The sequence below is a fragment of the Dermacentor albipictus genome, chromosome 10 (assembly GCF_038994185.2).
Source record: "Dermacentor albipictus isolate Rhodes 1998 colony chromosome 10, USDA_Dalb.pri_finalv2, whole genome shotgun sequence".
Classification (NCBI taxonomy): domain Eukaryota; kingdom Metazoa; phylum Arthropoda; class Arachnida; order Ixodida; family Ixodidae; genus Dermacentor; species Dermacentor albipictus.
The window spans coordinates 1,876,504-1,898,389 of NC_091830.1; the positions used below are offsets into that span (position 1 = coordinate 1,876,504).

The 21,886-nt window shown below is 44.2% G+C and overlaps 1 protein-coding gene across 6 annotated transcripts in view; it reads right to left on the reverse strand.

The window, feature by feature from the left end:
* Positions 1–21,886, reverse strand: part of LOC135911965 (isobutyryl-CoA dehydrogenase, mitochondrial-like) — a 573,736-nt gene that overhangs the window by 62,341 nt on the left and 489,509 nt on the right. For all 6 annotated transcript variants that reach the window (XM_070527797.1, XM_065444338.2, XM_065444342.2 and 3 more), the window contains 2 exons: positions 17,122–17,336; positions 13,358–13,493 (listed from right to left, as the gene is read on the reverse strand). In XM_070527797.1, the coding sequence (XP_070383898.1) occupies positions 13,358–13,493; positions 17,122–17,336 (351 nt within the window). The remainder of the gene's footprint in view (positions 1–13,357; positions 13,494–17,121; positions 17,337–21,886) is intronic.

The following is a 21,886-nucleotide window of genomic DNA, read 5'->3' on the forward strand; positions in this document are numbered from 1 at the left end:
CACCCAATGGGCTCTCCTCACAGTTGTCACCACTTTCAGCACTGTACTGCTCCCCCGTCCTAAGCAGATGTCGGCAGTTTCGGCAAAGCACATGGTAATCATGAGCTTGTACCAAGTAGGAACGTGAAGCAGTTTCACTAACAACCTTCGCTTTTGGGACTACCCCAAAACATCCTGAAGTCCCACTTTCGTGGCTCTGCACAGTACCGTATTTACTCGCATAATGATCGCACTTTTTTGTCAGAAAAATTGACGCAAAATCAGGGATGCGATCATTACGCGGGTTAAATTTCCCGCGAAAATAAAACTTTTTTTTTTTTCGTCCTGCGTTTGCTGTGGGACACCAAAACAAAAATGGCAAACAGTGGAGCAAACCAAACGCGCCAAACGCGATTTTTTGTTTCTTCTCGTGAGTACATTACTTGCATTGCAACAGTTTCTTCCGTATCAGTAATGAATAATATTGTTAATATTGGCAAGCTTGCAGCAATAACGTAGCCATGTCCACTTTGAGGGGACAGAAACAGATGGGGGCGCTTAGCTGCCAGTGACATAGAAACACATGGTCGGCATGCTGCGGAAACTGCGGCATCCGTCTTCACTACTATCCTAATACGGCAAGTTTCCGCTAAGGGTGGGTGAATCTTAGCTGTGTTACAAGCGTCGGCTATGAATAGGGTACACTTTTAACGTATCAGTGTAAACGTGGCTACTACCGTTGCCGCTTGCGATTTGTTGTGTGCCCACGAGTGCAGATAAGAAGAATCGAAAGGTGCCTTTTTTGTTGTTGTTGACCACAACCATTATAAAGCCTACACATAATAAAGGCAAGTCTGGTTGCACCTTTTTTTAGTCATGGAAGTGCGGAAAGTGATGAAAGTAATAAAATGAGGCATCTACTTAAGGATGCTTGATGCGTGCAAACCGCTTGGTTTATCTTGAAGAGTCGTTCGCGTAGCATTCGACAGGTGGTAAGCGCCACATGTCGAAAATTTCAACACAACAACGACAAAATTAAGGGACGCGATCATTACGCTAGTGCGGTCATTATGAGAGTACATACAGTATTTCCAAACTTTGGCTTGGTGTTGCTTCCTCGCAGTGGTCTGGGACAGTCTGCCAAACTCAGGAATGTTTAGATGAAGTCGTCGTCTTTGCAGAAGCTCACCTGGAGAACGCCTATCTTCCAGTGGTGCTGAGCAATAGGCTACCAGACCCAGCCAGAAGCACTCCACTGCCTCTCGAGTCATTTTCAGGGTCCACTTTATGATTTGCACACCTTTTCAGCCATTCAACTGTGGATAACCGAGGCTGGAGGGTCCGTGATGGAAATCTTATGTTTTAGCAATCCTGGCAAAATCACGGCTCGAACACTGGGATTCGTTATCCATGCAGCCTTATACAGGTATGATGCACCTGGCGAACGTGGTGCTAAGGGCTACGATCATAGTTGCTGCAGTTGTGTCTTCGAGCTTCTCGATGTCTGGGAATATGGAAAAGGCATTGTAAGCAACCACGTACGAATTTCTAGCATAAAAAAGGACATCCACTCCAACCTTGTACACCAAGCACATTTGGGAAATGACCACATTATAAGTGGTTTATATGGCTGTCTGCATGCGTACTTTCTGCACGTTGCGCAGAGTATTACTAGTGCAGCAATTTTGCCGTTCAGGGCCAAGAAACAAGCGTTCAAGCCCTCTCCTCACACTTTTGCAACTCGAGGTGGCCAGCATGAATTCTCTTCAGCAAACTTTGTTCCATACTCTTCGGTATTACAACTTTCAAGCCCTTCAGCACTACTTCATTAACGACTGACAGTTTTTTAAAGATGATTTGAGTTGCCCATTCACCAGCTGCCTGCATGCTAAGCTTGTCATCACGGTCTGTAGGTAGTCGTCACGAGAAGTTTCCTGCTGGAGTAACTGCTGCATTTCGGAAGTGACCATGTAGCCCAAGGTCAGTACCTCGTGACTTTTAACATTGTTTGTAGTGCCAACTTGGTCTTCGCCCTAGTCCGCCGTCGGCCATGATATGTCAGCGAGAACAAGCTGCTTTCTGGGAATGTACTGCAAAACAGTCATATTTCAGCAGTCACTAAAAGAATCTTTGCACTCGTGGTGGCATGTCAGCAACTTCTTTTTACATGATTGCTACAGGTAGCTTATGGTCTCTTTCGATAAGCACTTTTCTTCCATAGACAAACTCGCGAAAACATTCACAGCCAAAAGAAATGCGAAATGCCTCCTTTTCGATTTGTGCACAGATTTGGTCGGCTTGGGTTAAGACATGAGATGCATATGCTACAGGTAGCCATTCACCATTGTAGCCTTGCAACAACGCTGCACCAACGCTGTTCTTTGATGCGTCGCACTTAGTTTCTCGTTGTGGATCAAAGATGGCAAGCGGGGAGGTAGTGGTCAAAACTTGCGTTAAGATTTTCCACTTTTGCGCATTGTTTGCAGTCCATTGAAACTTAGCGCGAGACTTGATAAGCTCTTGTAAAAGCATTGTGCATTTTTGCCAAGCTTCTGATTAGCTTTGGGTCAGGCGACACGAACGTTCAGCACATAATGTCGTTAAGGAATTTGATTTTTTTCACACCAAACTTGCATTTCTGCGCATTGAAAGTAAAACACGCTTTTTCGGGAGCTTTCAGCACTGCTGTTAAACGCTAATCATGTTCTTACTTATTGGAACCGCAAACTAAAATGTTGTCAGTGTATATCAGCACACCCAGTAGGCCGTCAAATACTTAATTCACGGTTTGTTGAAATACCTCCTGTGCAGCTGAAATGCCGAAGGGTAGAAGCCGGAAATGGTGTCTCCGAGATGGTGAAGAAAATTGCAGACCTTGAGTCTGTTCGTCAAGCAGTATCTGATGATAGCCGGAGTTCACATCAAGACAGCTGAAGTATGCAGCATTGGTTAAACAGGCCTCCAAATCCTTGCGCCTAGGATGCAGGAAATTCTGCCACTTTGTGTACTTGTTAGCAGCTCTGCGGTCCATGCACACTCTTAGCATACCATCTTTTCTCTTTGCCAGAACTAAAGGGTTGACCCAGTCGGTAGACTCATATACTTTAACAATTAAGCCAGCACGCACCATTCTTTCAAGTTTCTTCTTTAGAGGCTCCTTCAGCCCCAATGGAACTTGTCGAGCTGGTTGCATGACTGGCACCGCCCCAGGTTTCAAGACCACACTGTAGGCCTGCTGCAAGCAGCCTAGACACTCAATGACATGCCTGAAATTCTTTAGAAGTTCATCATTTAAAGTCTTGTCTACAGTGCCTACTATATGCAGGACTATCCCAAGAGCTTCACTAGCTTCTAGTACGAGTATAGCCTGCTGTCCACTTTTCACAACAAAAATGTGACTGCAGCAGAAGTACTCTCATGCCTTACTTCCTGTGTAGATGTTCAAAAGCACGAAATAGTACCGCTGTTACACACCCGCAGCACTGAATTTGTTGGCTTCAAATCTTCTGCTTCCCACAATTGGCGGTAAATTGACATGAGAAACAGGCTTGTCTACAAGGTGGTGTCCACTTCAAGGGGAGAGGCTACCCTCAGCTACCAACTTTTTGTTTATTAAGATATCTTAATGAAATTTTCAAATTAGACTCATACCAAAAGCATTAGTAGAACTACAAGATTTCATGCAGTTATGTTCACTAGTTCTCAAGTTACAGCAATATGTCAGAATGGTGCACATGGTTTTCTCATTCCAGGCCTGAAGAAATCTCAAAAGGTGCTGCAACTGTGAAATTCACTATGATGATTCCCAGATGGATACCTCAGGGCAAGACAGAGCCCTTTTTTAAAATTTCCTTGCTGAAAAATTTTAGCAGCCCACCGAATTTAGTGTTGGTGATTAAGATTTTATCAATCAAATTTTGATTAAATATCGCAAATCACAGGCGCAATATATTGTCACCGACAAAGCTACAAAAAGACTTCGGTGGATGCTATAGATCTTTTATAAGCTGTCCTGGAACCTTCGTCATCGTCTTCTCCTGGGAGCCACCCAACAAGCCTAGCATATGGCACCGAATTGCACCAAGTGGCTGTCAGTTGTGTCAAGGTCGTGCCAATATAAAAAAAAAATGGGCTTGCCTTGCCCTCAGAAATTTAATCAGGTACACAATAAAAAAAACTTTTGAAAATCTGATCAACGGTTACAGAGATATGGAACAAGCAGCCTCACCAGCCAAAAAAGTCATTTTGAGAAAATGAGCTTTGAAAGCTTTGAGCACATATATTGGTCTAAAATGACCCTGAAGCGTAAATGGAGATGTTCTTAGGCACTCTCTTCTTTTTCACCTTTCCACCTTCTCTTGCGATCGCTTCTTGGCCTTTTTCAAGCGCAGAGAATCTTTCTCGGCTGCCCGTTGAATGGCCAGGCCCCACTGATGAACATAGCTCCTGGGTGACCCTGTGGCAGCCACCATTATATCTTAAAACTGCCTCATGCAGTGCTGTCTCCACAGCAAACAGCGACGCATGCTGCTCTTTGGGCATCAGGGACCACAGCATGGAGAGAAATTATCCTGATGTATTCTGCATCTTCCTTACACCGCATCCTTGCACCAAACGCGTGTCGCGTCTTGAGTTTCTTTGGGCGCATCGTGGCCGACCACACAACAATCAGCAGGCTAAGCACAACAACGGTCTCGTAAAGACGGTTGAAAATAGTCTCGTAAAGATGGTAAAAACTTGGAGGATATGTGAACAGCTGCAAAGATAGACAATGGCAAGCAGAACACACAAAGGGTGCCGGCAATGGAGGAGCCGAAGCAGACGACGGCTGGATGCATTATGCAGGAGACCACTATGTCATTGCACGCAGCAGCCAATGGGAGTCGCGGGCTCCACCGCGTCCTTGAGGAGCCGCGCCGCTTCGCCCAATCTCAGCTTCGCATCTAAACCGCGGGAAACTTGAAAGCTCTCGCAAGCCCTCCAATCATGAGCGATTTACGCCTCTCCCATGCTGCCACCGCGGGTGGCGGGGAAAAAAAAGCACAAGAATGCCCGAACAAAACAACACCAAAATGGTGGCGCTCAGGGGAGCCGTTGAGAAATGGCATTCCCGCCAAGTAGGGGTATTTTGAGCACTCGCTCACCGCTCAAGGGCTGCCATGGTTCGTTATAAATTTTATTTGAAATAGTTTTGCGATGAATTAGGCGTTGATATTTACAGAAATGGTAGTTTATAAGACATATTGCCCGAATATGTGGTTTTCCAAAAATTGACTTTTTCGCGATTTTTTCGGTTTTTAAAGGCTGTGTCCTCCCTTAAGCTCATCTCACAATTGAGAACATAAGGTTTAACTGTCCAATCCCTTTCACGTCTTGCTGTTGTGATAATGAGCTTGAGAATGTTGAAGTCTTCGTCTAGCTGATTTCTGACTTTGATTACTACAGCTGACCTGCAACCACTTGCAAAGTGGTTCAGCTTGTGGCATAAACAACATCTTTTTCCAAAGGCAGGCACTGCTTAGGTCTGTGCCAGCGGTTGCACTCACGACAAAATTGTTCTTTTCCTTGTTTCCACTTTTTTTCAGATAGTGCCGAGCACCTTGAAATGGCTTCAACACTGTTCTACTTTGTTTCGCTGTGCTACTGGCTCCACTGCTTTCCACATTTCCTCTGCTTTTTGCAAAGTCAATTGGCTATCACGAAGTATTTTCTTACGTAATCTAGGATTGTGCGTGCCAAATACGATCTGGTCCCTTATCATCGATTCTTGCATCACACCAAAGTTATACAGTGCTGCTTGCTTTTTTAGGTCACGAACAAATTTTTCGAATGGTTCTTTTTTCACTTGCTTTCTTGAATGGCATACACATTTCTCAGACACTTCATTGCTCCCTCTGGTGCAACAGGTATCAAACTTTCTCACTACAGTACTATTGAAGGCGAGGAGTTACGGAGTCGCCATCTGTCGGAAGTGCCTCTCTTGCGTAGTATGAGGGATCACGTGGCGCGCTCCTCATAGGTTTCGCTTACGGTGCTCAATAAAAACACCACGCGGCAGCCCTCCCGGACATTTATATAGGTGCTCTTAAAACGAGGGAGGTTTTCGACTGTCAATATAATAATGTTGGGCAAACTTAAAGCACAGAATCATTTACAGACGCTATCTCTTTACCGAATACGTACAGCGAATGCCACTACGCACGGTCGCCGTGATGGAGTCACCCGAACTGGCTTCTTGCGTGAAAGGTAGGCAAACACTGAAAGTAAACTATGTGAAATATCTTCTTATAGTAGGCTGTATGTATAACCAAATGGGGCATAACAGAATGAAGCCTCAATGCAGCGATCGCACGGGTTCGCAGCAAACGACTGCGCGTCTGCATGCATGTCCGCGCACTATGTTTTGCTTTCGCTGTGACCACGTCTTCGCACCGTGCCGTGAGCTTTAGGCCGCCGCATATGAGCATTCGACAGTACACCAGCAACCATTGTTGCGTGGACACTATCAGAAATGTTCAAAAATAATTCCGTTATAGAGACTTCAACGCCTACGGCGACTGTGATGTGCCGTCGCGACGACTCAGTCTTTTTTTGTCTTCTAAATTCTTGGACATTTCAATATTATTTCTCAAGCTGCCTCGCACTGTATGTTTATCGGTCTTAGCGTGTGATTTCCCTCTGCTTCTTTTTTGTAATTCCGTGCATTAATTCCTAACACAAAAATGATCATATCCCATGCCTTTCTTTAACCCTTTGACGGTTTTCGCCGTACATGTACGGCGGCGGTTTTCTGTCCCTCAAGGTCTTCACCGTACCGGTACGGTTCCGACCCTCCGTTTGAAATTTCACGTCATAATGACGATGCGTGCTAACCGGGAGGTGCTGCCACCTCTTAGCACTTACATGATGCGTTTGAAATCGGCGCTACCTTCTTGGGGAGATAAACAGAACTGATTGCTAGCTTCAGCGCGTCGCTCAGACTGCGGCAACGCCCCTCTGGCGGTTTCGGTTTCGCCGCGTGATCGCAACGGAGGCGCGCGAAAGGTCAATTTTTTCTTTGTCGGCACTCTCTTGCAGGGTGGTGGAAGCTGATTTCTATCTTGATTGTCGCTGCTCTTAGCTTGTTTATCAGTACCGTCGCGAGGTATTCTCGCTCTCAGTGGCAACACGCTTTCGCGGTTTCGTTTCCGCCGCGTGATCGCAACGGAGGCACGCGGAACGTCAATTTTTTTCTTTGTCGGCAGGCCCTCGCAGGGGCGGCGGAAGTTGATTTCTATCTTGATTGGCACTGCTCTTAGCTTGCTTGTCACCACCGCTCACGGGGTATTCTCGCTCTTTGCGGCAACGCGCTTACGCGAGACGGTGCCTCAGACCTCTGCCCAAGGCAACCGCACGCAAAGGTGTCTTGTGCACCAACACAACTCCTCGCTCCAAGAGAACAGACACGCATTTTAGGTGTGCAGATTGCGATAAGGCGCTGTGCGTAGACCCGTGTTTCAAGGAGTACCACGCTCGGGAATACCATTGAACATTTTGCAGTTCTGAGTGATGCCGACACCAAAATACTGTTCCTAATTATTTTTTACTATTCACTCCAGACTTTATACATTTTGTACATTTAAAATCCGCAATAAAGTAATTTGACCACCTGGGAAAGTTTTTTTCGAAATAATTCGACCCTCAAAGGGTTAATGTGCGTCTTACCGCTCCCTTTCCATTCCAGTGAACTTGCCGGTATCTAGCATCAACAAGTTCATAGACAAAACCGTCCTGACATCAGCCGGGCAGCGTGCGCGGGCGAGCGTCTCAGTGCGCGTTTTCTGCTACTCACCGAACATCGCGCAGTCCCGACACCGTAGCAGAAATCTTCCTCGCGCCTGTGCTTGCTGCATACCCGAGTTGCAGCCGACGGCTGTCTGCTGGTTCTAAGTTTCGCCAGCCAAGCTTCACGCAGCTCCTTGCCCTGCGGCTACGTGTGAATAAGGCTGACACTGGGATCCGTTGCGTATGTCCGGCACTGTGGCACCGAGCAGTAGCCTACCATGCAGCAAGCCTTCAAAGGCAGCCACTACCTATTATAGTACTTTCAGATGTTGTCAAGCAGACACCCAAGGCGGTAAAGCCTCACCACTTAATCAGAACCGCGGCGCAGGTGGGACTTTAAACTTTCGTTGTCAGCTCGCTTCGGCGCTTCCGAAGCAGCCGACGCGGCCGCTGTGTCCACGTGATCCCTCATGCCACGTCACGCCGACGGTGGTGCCAGCTTTTCCAGCAGTGGAGCTCGCCGCCAATAGTAGCTCTTGTCTTCACTCGGCTTGAACTGGAAGTTGTTGAACTGACATGAACAACAATTACATCGTGACATGGATGACATGGCATACATTTTATGATGTCAATGTCATAAATAAGATGACATGACATGCATTTCTTTAGCTGGATATGTATTGAGTATGTGTGTTATGACATGCAATTACGACATGAACATGTCATAACATGAATGGCTTGAATGAATATGTTTTTGATTCAATTAGTAAGTATAAGTAATTTTCCATTTTCCTTGGTGTCTTTGTTTGTTGGCTTCTCATGATACGACTGGATATCATGGCATGTCTGTATGTCAAGCCATGACATGATTCCTACGAATGTCATGACAGCTTTTACAGGAATGCCATAAAATCATGTCATGCGGTTGTGCATGCACAGCACAGCTTGACATTATTACCATGACAAGAACTTATGCCGACTTCTGTGGACATAGTTGTTTATTAACTTGGGCCGATGGCAATATGCTCGTGCTTGTGATGCCAAAATGGCCACTGCATCGTCATTCCAGCTTCGTCATCCGACTCTCACCTCTGATTCTTTTCTGCTACCTGCGCTTGAGCCAGGTGGCATGCCTATGAAGACCCCTGCATTATGGCAGTAGAACATCATCCGTTCAAACAGCGATTGGAAGGCAAGTTTCCCATGACTGTTGATTTACACATGCCAGCAACGCAGCTCCTCTTCATTCTTTCGAAGCTCGTACCAGGCTTTCATGACCATCAAACATCGAGGCCTGCTCTTTCTTGATGCACATTGTGTCCGGATATGACGATGCTGCACTGAATTGTGCTATGGCAGCGTCATCATGGCTCAACCAAGGTGAGCAGTGCATCATACCACTTGTCCGAATGGATGTAAATGGACACGGGCTTTAGGTTGTGCTACAGTTTCGCCATCATGTTCCCTGTTTGTGTTCTCAAGTGATACCACGTGCTTGCTTCCATGAATGTTCTGTTTCTGTGTTCCTTACCCTTCTAGCACCTCCATGCCACTCGTCCACATGAATTCGATCATTTGTGGTAATCACACAATCATTATTATTACCGTTGTTGTCTTGCTGCTGTCACCACACACATGCACAAGTGTTAATTCTAGTTCACTGTGCTTACATCACATACACAAGTACTGACCTTACACAAACACATTGGTCAACCTGTTAATCAGGGTGGCATAGCCTAGTCAATCAACCAGTGTTGCATAGCCTAGTCAGGCTCTTTCTGGGCCTTTTGCTGTGCCTCCTGAGACATAATGTATGAAATTATGTCAAATAAAACAGAAAGAAATAAAGACAGAAAACACCAAACGATGCTGCATAGCTAGCTGCCTGCAAAATGCTTCACATAACCTTCATTTCTACAGTGCATGGGATCTGCACAATTCTTTTTCTGTGTCCTTTCATGCTTCGTTATTCTTCCTTACCTCTTTGTGTACTGTGCCCGTTGGGCATCGTTAGCTCGCTACCGATGGTTTGAAATGCCACTTTCGAGGCCTTCCGCACCGCTCACAGGCACTGCGCTATCAGATGTAAAGGAGACAAGTTTTTTTTTGTTTTCTAAGCAGTTTGCTTTTTCTCGCCAGGCGGTGATTTTTGAACGTTCTCCGAAGTTCTTACGATTACCGATGTAGAAAGCAAAAAATGGCTGCCCACAATTTTTGGTTTGAAGCACCGCTTTCAAGACCTTCCATGCCGTTTACGGACACTCTGTGCCATTGGACATGAAGGAGCAGAACTATATTTTTGTTTTCTAAGCTGTTTGATTTTTTTCTCGCCACGTGGTAAGTTTTGAATTTACTCTGAAGTTTCCCAATCGTCAAAGCAGAAAGAAAAAAGTGGCCCCCTCCGTGAGTCGCGTGTGCACTTCTAAAGATTGCATATCTAGTGGTTGCGCTGTATCTGCAGCTGATTTCATCAATAGATTGAGCAGCAGCGAGTCTGACGATGCTGCCTTTTTGTTGGACTTTGACTCCGACAGCAACAATGACGCAAACCAGCCTGGAACATCACCAGCCACAGCCCGGCAAGCCCATCTGTAGTGCTTGCACTTAAATTTTTCTAGTGGAATACCTTTTCAATGAAAATTTAAATTTTTTTCGGAGGTAGTGCCTATTATACGACAACACATTTTGCATATCTCATAATTTCTGTTACATTTGTTTCTTAGCAGATACAAGCGTGTCTTTACAAACTTCATTCAAATTTATCTCACAATCTTGATTATGGTAATTTATATATTTTTAATGACATACATCTCGTTAATAAAACTTTTATGTGTGAAAAGTGTATTCATTCTGCTTTTTGTTTATGTATTACACAAAATATTGAGTGCAGCAGTTCCTTCAGAAGAAAGAAGATCTAGCTTAACCAACAAGACACACCTCAGAAGGGTTTGGGTGCGAGCTAGTTAGTACGGATCATTTATATTTAAAACAGTGCCAAAAAACACGGACAAGGGAGGACACAGGACAAGCGCTGACTGCCAACAACACCTTTATTGGAGCCTGCACAAATATATACAATTTGCAACAGGCATAAAGAGTGAAAGAAGAAAGGGAGGGGAAGGTGAGTCATCGTCGGTCAACTACTGCTGCGCATGCGTCAAAAACATTAAACAATATAAAAGAAACCATAACATGGTGGACACGGCCAACCTGCTTAACTTCTAAGGAACTTAAGTTCTTTATCACAACGGGCTATGGAAGGGGAACTAACACAGGTGGCTCCTAACAGACACATTGAAAATGCCTCAAACATTTCTCTGGCCATCTGATTGCTGTACTTTTTCAACACGTGTGTGTCGTCAAGGAGTGGAGAACAGCCACACTTGGCACAATGAACAGCCAGATTACTGCCAGTCTTAATCTTGACACAGTGCGCATGCTCACGCAAACGTTCATTGATACAGCGTCCTGTTTGCCCAATGTAAGTGTAGCCGCAAGAGGTGGGAATGGAATACACCACATTGGTACTGCAATCTACAGGCTTGGCGACATGTTGCTTATTGCACGGTCCAGATGTTCTGCGGCTTTCTTTTTTTTTTTTTTCACATCCTTCCCAACTTGTTAGGCGCACTGAACACGACCTTTATACCAGCCCGGCCTGCGGCTTTCTTGATGCGATGGGACACACCATGTATATACGGGATCGCAACAGTCTTGGTTAAGACATCATCTGCTTTGCGCTGTTTCTTCGGGGAACGAGCCTCTTGCAATAAAACTTCCGCCAAGGATGACAGCAGTTGTTCAGGATAGCCACTTGAGTTAAGCCGCTGGACTTGATTGGAGAGCCTGCTGGACATCGAGTGGTGGCAAGAGCGAACGACCACATTTATAAGGGCCCCTAGGGCGATGGAGTGCTTCACCACTTTAGAATGGTTGGATGTGTAGGGGAGAAGGTGTTTTTTGGAACGCGGGGCATATATCCAACATGTGTGCCCTTCCTGGAGGTGTAGCGCAAGGTCTAGGAAGCGGATTTGGCCTTTTTGCGGCAATTCTCTTGTGAACGTCAAACCTCGATAGATGCACTTCAATTTTTCATACACATGGTCGACCAGCGTTGTGGCTTCATTAGCGTATGCAGAAAGGATCACCAGAAAATCGTCGACGTAGCGAAACACCTTCTTGACAGGAATTGTGCTGAGTTGCTCCTGGAGGAGACTATCATAGTATCATGACTATCATCAGATGGCCAAAGAAATCTTTGAGGCATTTTCAATGTGTCAGTTAGGAGCCACCTGTGTTAGTTCCCCTTCCATAGCCCTTTGTGATAAAGAACTTAAGTTCCTTAGAAGTTAAGGAGTTTGGCTGTATGCACCACGTTATGGTTTCTTTTATATTGTTTAATGTTTTTGACGCATGCGCAGCCGTAGTTGACCGACGATGACTCGCATTCCCCTCCCCTTCTTCTTTCACTCTTCATGCCTGTTGCAAATTGTATATATTTGCGCAGGCTCCAATAAAGGTGTTGTTGGCAGTCAGCGCTCATCCTGTGTCATCTCTTCTCCGTGTTTTTTGGCGCTGTTTTAACCCTTTGAAGGTTTTCGCCGTACATGTATGGCGGCGGTTTTCTGTCCCGCAAGGTCTTTACCATACGGGTACGGTTTCGACCCTCCGTTTGAAATTTCGCGCCATTATGACGATTCGTGCTCACTGGGAGGTGCTGCCACCTCTTAGGGCTTACAAGAAGCATTTGAAATTTGCGCTGTCTTCTTGGGGAGATAAACAGAACTGATTTCTAGCTTCAGCGCGTCGCGCAGACTGCAGCAACACCCCTTTTGTGGTTTCGGTTTCGCCGCGCGATCGCAACGGAGCTGCGCGAAATGTCATCTTTTTCTTTGTCGGCACTCTCTTGCAGAGGTGGTAAAAGTTGATTTCTATCTTGATTGACGCTGCTCTTAGCTTGTGTATCACCGCCGCTCACGAGGTATTCTCGCTCTCTGCGGCAACGCGCTTACGCGAGAGGGTGCCTCAGACCTTTGCCCAAGGCAGCCGCACGCAGAGAAGATGTCATGTGTGCGCCAACACAACTCGTCGCTCCGAGAGAAGAAAACACACGCATTTTAGGTGTGCAGACTGCGATAAGGCGATGTGCGGAGACCCGTGTTTCATGGAGTACCACTTTGTAGTACTATTGAACATTTTGCAGTTCTGAGGGATGCCAACACCAAAATACTGTTCCTAATTTCTTTTTACTATTTATTCCCTACTTTATACATCTTCTAGATTCAAGATCCGCAATAAAGTAATTTGACCACCCGGGAAAGTTTTTTTCAAAATAATTCTACCCTCAAAGGGTTAAATATGAAAGACACACCTATTTTCTTCATGGTAATGAAAGAATACCAATGTGCCCAAACTGCCACACTCTTGAATTGCTGATAACTTTTTCACACAAGGCGCAGTGATAAACTACTGCTAACTGCAGAAGGCTTCTGAGGCATGGCACTCTAATGCCAGACATACTATTTTAAAAGGTATTAAGAAGCCCTTTTAAAGGTCTTAAATGAGCAGTCTTCCATTCTATGTTGTAACAGAAGAAATAAAGAAGGCATCTAACCGATATTGACACGTCCGCCGTTGAGTCCCAGCATGGCAAAGGAGAAGCCCTGGCCTTCCTCGCCAAGCCGGTTAGAGACAGGCACTCGGCAGTCCTCAAAGATCACTGCTCGTGTTGGCTGTGTGTTCCACCCAAGCTATGACAGAAAGGCACAGAAAGTGAGTGCTCCCACACTAAAGTCAAATGGTGTGCGAGGAAAGGCGGGCCTGTAAATGGCCACACTGCTTCACCAAGAGGTTTGGTGAGTGTGCAGGGCTACTGGAGACCATTACCAAAAGCCAGTGAGCTAGTGCACTGCACATTCCTGGCAGTGGGATGGTTTGCACCATGCTGAAATGACGTGGCTGCTAAGACAACTACAGAGGATGGAGCCACATGTTCAGCTGATGCTGACTGAGCGTTAACAGACCTTTGTGTGAATATATGTGCGTGCAAAGTAAGAATCACTAATAAAGTGTGAGCATCCACAAGTGAATGTGACAGCAAAGCTCATGTAGCTTTGGGAGGCCCATAAGCGGTGCATAGAAGCAGCCATAAGCGTACAGTATGGCCCAATCTGGAATGTAACACCTAGCTAGTAATAAAGCAAATATGACAAGCAATTCTACTGTATAAAGGGGAAGAAATGGCTGATAAAATGTACCAGGCTGACATCTTTGCATTAAAGAATACAGTTGAACCCACTTATAACGATACTGCGCGCATTTTAACATTTTAACAATATAATGGTTATAACAATGAGAAGCCACTGTACCGTCAACTTTTGTATGTTTTCTATGGTGAAATAACCCGCTTACTTATCCCGCTTACTTACTTAGTGGTTATAACAATAAAGTCTGGCTACTGAGTGTATGTTGAAAGGCAACGAAATGTGAAATCCTTGAAAACAAAAACAAAAGAAAAATTCAGGCCCCTGCATGATGGCCCGCCATCCCAACAGCCGCCACATGCTCACTTTCCAGCCTTCCATGCCTCTCACCATCCTCATGCGCCTCTCTCCCATTACTCTTCTCAGCAGTGTTTGACTTGCCACTGAAATGAAAGATGGTTGATCTGTGCGCTGATCATCGGCAATGCATGACATTGCCAGTGAAAAGAAAGCACACTGCTATTGATTTGGAAACTAAGTGCTTCTAACCGATGTGCTTGCATCAGATAGCGACGGCGACGACGGCAGCGATGGCACAGTAGGGTAGGCTGCATCAACTTTTGTGCTCACAAGAGGGCCGGCAGACGATCCAGTCCCTCCGGTACTTCATTTTTGCAAGGAACCTTCCGCTGCACTACGTCAAGCCCATGGATGCCTTGGAGAAGAATGTCAGCGAGCTTCGTGTAACGCAAGCAAGGCCGACGGTCATGAAATTTTCTTGTGCAAGCCAGTTAGAAGTACCCGGGTGTTGGGATGCTTGTGGCAATCTTGTCCCAGCATTTTTTTTTTATTTCTCAAGCTTACAGGCTGCCCCGGCAACCTTCCCACATTCTTTAAAAGGCCCTTTATGGGGCCACCGAAGCGATGCCTCAGCAGAGCTCGCATATTGCTTGCTGCCCGCTACCCCTCTTTGCAGTTGTTATAGCAGTGTAATTCTTCAATTCCAACAGCCATCGTTTGTTAAGTGTGATCGTAGCGTGCAGGAAGTACAGCTAAACAGTTAAATAAATGAGTGAACACAATCAGCAGCCAGATGGAGGAAGGTGGTCGGGAGGGGCACTGGCCTGCCCGCCATTATGGTCTTCTCGCAACAGCTCTTCCATCCCCTATTTAGATTTTTTTCATGCAACCTGGTTATAACAATTATTGGTTAAAGCAATGGAATTTTCGTGGCACTAGAATATTGCTATAAGTGGGCTCGACTGTAGTCTGTATGCCTTCATGCCACAATTCAGCAGAAATTCAGCTTTTATTAGCAGCCAAACAATAATTTGGCATTCCTTTCAATAGTGGACATTTATTTACTGTAGATTTTAGAACAGCAATGCAAACCACACACGCAACACAGAGTAGTACTATGAAAAACACTATGTAGTACCTTGAAGCTTGCTGTATGACAGTATTAACAAACAGCAATACTTTGGTCTTCGAAACAGGTGAAGTTATAGGAATTAACAAAATGAGCACATACAGGCTGTCCCACATAACTTGGCCAAGAATTTAAAAATGAAAGGCGCATTGGAAGCGAATTGAACTGAACGCATACTATTCGCAGTATCCTGTAGTAACTCAGACAGTTTTTTGTTTTCCCCATAACTCAGTAATTAATTAAGTTTAATAACCCAACTTTCTAAATATTGGTTGAGGAGCACAAGTATGATACGCAGATTTGTAGAGCACCTTCAGACACAACCGATCGACTTGTTTCCCTCACGATACATCTCACGTGGTCCTCTTTTCTGGGTTGCTAAGAAAGCCCGCGAAATATGAAGGCCACGTGATGGAGCACTTGCGCAGTGGTATCGTGCTGCTATCAAGCGTGTGTTCAGTGAACAAGGACGGCTCCCGTCGGATGACGGCGAAAATGCATGCTGCTGGCTGAGTGCCACCGAGGACACAAAGAACACCCTGCCACTTCCTCGTCGCCAGTCACGATGAAGCCGACCTTGTTCACCAAATGCACACTTGAGAGCAGCACGATACCACTGTGCAAACGCTCCGTCACGTGGCTTTTTTCATATTTCGCGGGCTGTCTTTGCAACCCAGAAAAAAAGACTATGTGAGAAGTATTGTAAAGGAAACAACTCGATCGGTGGTTTCTGAAGGTGCTCTACAAATCTGCGTATCATACTTGGGGTCCTCAGCCAATAATTAAAAAGCTTGGCCATTAAACTTAATTAATTAGTAAGTTATGGGGAAAACAAAAAATTGCCCGAGTTACTATAAGCCAGTGCGAATGATATGCATTCGGTTCAATTAGCTTCTGACGCACCTTTCATTTTTAAATTCTTGGCTCAACTTATGTGGGACACCTTGTATAAGCAGCAGTATAACAGAGAAAGAGAGAGAGAATACTTTATTTAAATGGTGGCTCTAGGCCTATTTGTAGAGGTTGGTAAGGGGAAGGCAACTAAGTATGGCTAACTATGGAAGTATTACACAAAGCTTCGCAGCGATTTCAGTGTCGCTTTCTCATTAGCTCATCATCAGACCCAGTCCTCAAATGATGTCAGCTCCTTAGGCCGGTACATATCTTGAATCCAGTCCTTCAATTTCCCACATGACGTAACGGGCGTTTGGGGTTACCTCCATTGAGCATGCATAACATTTTACTTGTGGAGGTAACTGCAAACTGCAAGGCCTATTTTATGACCACTTCAGGACGAACGCCTCTCCCAGTGATCTCAATTACCCCTTTCTTGCGCTAGCCAATCCCAGCTTGCACCTTCAAATTTCCTCATTTCATCACCCCACCTAAATTTCTGCCATCCTCGACTGCACTTCCCTTCCCTTGGCACCCATTTTGTAACTCTAACGATTCACCAGTTACCTGCCCTGCGCGTTACATGGCCTGCCCAGCTTCATTTTCTTTCTTTTAATGTCAACTAGAACATCAGTTATCCTAATTTGCTCTATGATCCACACCGCTATCTTCCTGTTTTTTAATGTTACGCCTAACATTTTTCGTTCCATCACTCTTTGAGCATTCCTTAACATGCTCTTGAGCTTGTTTGTTAACCTCCTGAGTTTCTGCCCCCTATCACTGGTAGAATGCAATGACTGTACACTTTTCTTTTGAACGGCTATAAGCATCACTGCTATGAACATCACCAACCTTCTTTTCTTTCTTGCCAAAGCTCAGGCCTGGTGTTCCTTTCTCGACGACAACTGTCGAAATGCCTTTTGCGCCTGAACCGCCGGTTCGGCACATTACCACGTACACATGGCTTGCACCCGAGCCACTGACGAATGCCTTGGTGCCATTCAAGATGTAGTCGTCCCCATCCTTCTTGGCTGTGGTGACCAGCGAGGCAGCATCACTGCCACTGCCTGCACAATTCAATCCACATTATTCCTGCTTCTTTCAAGCAGGGAGCCCTGTAACAAACTGAGTGAGGAACAGGATTAAATCTTTTGAGTGTGCTCACAACCACGCCAGCAGCAACATGACAGAAGATGCCAATGGAAGCTGGGCAGCTACTGCCTTAAAAGGCATCGCTATAATGGTGGATAGCTGATCAGAGCATTTTGCATACAGAACTATGCATGTGTCATATCTTGGCAGGTCAAAGTATGTTGCACAGTAAAGCTGGAAAAACATATCTATCAATCCCTGCAAACATTTTCATTGGCACAAAGAGGAAATATTCATTTGAAAACACTTTGCTATTTTAAATGTGAACTGAGAAATAGACATTGTCCATAAACCTTCCTAGACAAGGTTGTGAGGAAAATTTGTCGAGACCCTTTAAATAGATAAAACCAACTTGAACTGCACAAATGCTCTGATTACGAGATGAAATGGGTCACAATGAAATAAATTAAATGAATGGGTCACAAATGGGTCACAATTTGCCAAACATACAGGTGCATTAAGCCGAGTCTACCTGCATTGACCAATCTGAAAAGATTACCTGCATAGGTTTGAACTTGACAATATTTATTTATTATTTATTTATTTTATTTCAGAATACTGCAGGCCAACAGTTATGGCCCATGCAGGAGGGGCTATACAAGGCACGGAAATACACTGCGACATAAAAAGAAAAAGAAAAAAAGAAGGGCAGTTTAACAGATTGCCGCTAATATATACACGTATACGCACATATACAGCACTCATTCACTCAAACAAATACTCTTCTAGAGCTTTAACAAAATTAGAGGACTGGAAAATGGCCCCCGGAAGACAGTTCCAGTCGGAAACGGTCCTCAGGAAAAAACTGTGTCTGAATGTTTCAGTTCTTGCAAGAATTGGTTCCAGTAAATGACTTCCTGTGTGGTGTGTTCGTCTAGACGATAGCTGTTTTAGTACTGCGGGATGCGAAATGTTTAGTTTATGTGCTAAAAGGTTATGCATGAACAACAAATGGGACATTTTCCTACGTACTTGAAATAGTTGGATGTTGTTTGTTTTCATTAGTGTCGTAGGTGAATCAAGCCTTCTGTATTTGTTATAAATAAATCTAATCGCTTTCCTTTGCACCATCTCAAGCTGGTAAATGTCCTTCTTTATGAACGGGTCCCATAAGATTGACGCGTACTCCAATTTTGATCTAATAAATGTTATGTATGCAAGATGCTTAAGCTTACTTGGAGCGCCTCTAAGCTTCCGCCTCAGAACGCACAGCTTGGAAAATGATGAGGAACAAATGTCTGCAATACGCGCAGACCAGGTTAAATCGTTTGTTATTGTAACCCCTAAGTATTTATGATGTGACCTCCATAATAGAATGATTTAGAAGGCTGTAAGAGAAAGGAGAAACCTGCTTTTTGCGCGAAATTCGCAAGAGGACAGTTTTATCTAGGTTAAGTTGCATATTCCATTTAAGGCACCATTGATGAACAGCTAGTAGTGAGTTTTGTAAGATGTAATGATCATTACGCTCGTTTATGCTCTTGAAAAGAATGCAGTCATCTGCAAAAAGCCTGACAGAGACATTTTCGGAAACAGCAGCCGGCAAATCATTAATATAAATTAAAAATAGCGGCGGGCCTAAAACGCTTCCTTGGGGTACACCTGACGTAACTGGAAGCACTTCAGATTTACAACCATTAACCTCTACATACTATGTCCTGTGCTTTAAATAAGCATTAATCCAATTAACAAGGTAAGTAGGGACGCCAATACTTTCCAGTTTATAAATAAGTTTACCGTGGGGAACTGTGTCAAATGCCTTGCGGCAATCTAGAATAAGTACATCAATCTGCCCTGATTTATCAAGCACAACAGAAAAATCATGAATTGTTGTATCTAACTGTGTCACAGTGGACATTTCTTTCTGAAAGCCATGTTGTGCAGGTGATAAAATGTTATTTTCAGCAAGATAGGAGTTAAGATAACCAGAAACTATGTGTTCAAGCAGCTTGCAACAAAAGGAAGTGATTGAGATTGGTCGATAATTAGAAATGGTTAGCTTGTCCCCTTTTTTTTAGAATTGGCACAACGCGGGCCATCCTCCAGTCCTCCGGCACATCTCCCGAAAGTAATGAGACTTGAAAGATCCTCGTTAAGAAAATAGATACCTGTGCTGCAAAGCGCTTCAGAAAGGCATTTGGAAGCCCATCGGGACCCGCGGATTTTTCATCTGCGATTTTACGCAGCATAGACACAACACCGTTCACAGAGATAGCTGGTACGTCACCAGGATCTTCAACTGGAATTCTAGCTGTGGTTGCGCGTTTCATGAATGTTTCACCAAGCTGATTAAGAAGTTTTAGAAATATTCGACTCAAAGGTAGGCAAGCTTATGAGCCAGCTATACAAAACAATGAAGAGTAAAAAAAGAACGCAAAAGGCATACAATGGAGCTGGCTTATGGGTACGTGAAGCTGAAATCAAAGTGCGAAATGAAAGGTCAGTAGGGTTGAAAACACAGGCACTGACTCGCAACTTAATGCTTTGTTACTGACGAGATATGCACACACATACAAAGGCATATGGTGCATACAAGATATACAGGACGCATCAGCAAACCATGCCACTCAATAATTGTACTTCTTTGTTAAGCAAGATAAACATTTGGCTTACACACTGGGCAGAATTTTTATACATATGGCATGCCTCGACTATTTCGCAAGTTGTTTAGCTGTTATTTCAAAACAGAACCTTGATTTTCAGAATGCCCCTGTTGTCAAGAGTCTATTGTCATTTATTCATTTCACCCAGTTAACTTGCCCAACTTGCTGTTTTGTTAAGCAAGTTGGGGTGCTTGTTCTAAAACTCCCTATTGTTGAAACAATTACAGTAATGTTCTCATGCATACAAATCAGTCACACCTGCAGCCAGGCCCATGCAACTAGCCAATTGTGAAATCACCCTTATTGTCACTGTGGGCCAGTTATCCTGCATTCGACGAGTAGTGAATTTGCAAAACTTTTTAAGTGAATGTGAGCCCGCGAGGCTGAGCAAGTCCATGATTCCCAATGTATCAATAAGCTTATGATTCACATCGGAGTCAGATTTTTGTGAGTCGGAGTGAGGCTGACTGGGTCCGATTAGTGGCGAGTTTGAATCGAGGAAGGCAGATTGGGTCTGATCTTTGTGAATCCGTGCCTGACTGAGCCATAAGCTTAAGAAATATTTTGTGAGCGAGTCCGGTGAATTCTGTTTGGTTTGCCAACCTATGCTCTCTGGTAGCACAGACTTGTGTGCATGCAATGAAACTACAGGGTGTGTATACATTGCACTGCACACCATCCAATCCCAGTGCAACAAGTTTTTAGAAACCACCATTAACAAAACCACAGACATGAACTTTTGGTGGTAGCTGCAGTTGTTTGATTCATTCACACATTTAAGATGCTAACAAATTGCTATAATATATAAACAATGTTACGTGCCAAGATCATCTGAATACGGTAACACGTTAAACTAATCTCCTAGGACAGTGATGCCACGAATGCTGTGAAAAAAAAAAATGCCCAAGCTTGAAATGAATTGCAATAAGCAACACAGACGTAGAGGCTTTGGTTCACAGAAGAGTGGCTCTGAGGTACGACCATTAAGCAAGTCCAACAATGACTGTAACAAAGTCTAGTGGAACAAGACCAACATATAGAAAGGTAGACTTAAATGGATGGTAAACATAGCCAAATGCTACTGTGAGGTCAACTTGTAACAGCATCAACTGTCAATAAGAGATGGAGCAAGAACGAAGAAATATATTAGTGGTAATACATGTCAAATAAGGCAACACTAGGACTGATGTTACACATTAAAATCTGTTGCCTGCAATAATATGCCACACGAAAAAAAAAAAGTAGAATATACAGGAAAACGGAATGGTGGTATTGTTTGTCAATGTTAAGAGGAAGCTTTAGCTCGAGTGCTCCCATCTAAATACATGTAAAAGGAGAATTCGTTTTTCTCGGCAACCACTGCAGCAAATTTGACGAGGTTTGTTGCATTTAAAAGGAAAACTTAAAATCTAGCGACTGTTGGTTTTGAATTTCTGAGTTAGGTCGTCAATTATTTATTAAAGATTGGCAAAAATCAAAAATTTTCAAAATACGAAACTATCAAGTTTACAACTCTGTAACTCAATAACGAAAAATGATACCACAATTCTGTGGATTGCATCTAATGGTACATCTAAAGCGGACAAAATTGATATGTCACACATGAATATAAAAAAATTTAGTAATATGGAAATACAGCTTTTGCAGAACCCTTGTACCCAATGCAACAAATTCCTGTAAGATGTAAAATGACACATCGAATTTGTCCGCTTTGAATGATCTCATGGATGCCATTTACAGAACCGCGATATCTGTTCTTGATGCAGGGGTATGAATTTGTAAACTTCATGCTTCTATTTTTTTCGAATGGTCGAACATTTGAAAATCTTTTCAACAAGATTCAGGCTCTAAATCGAAATTCC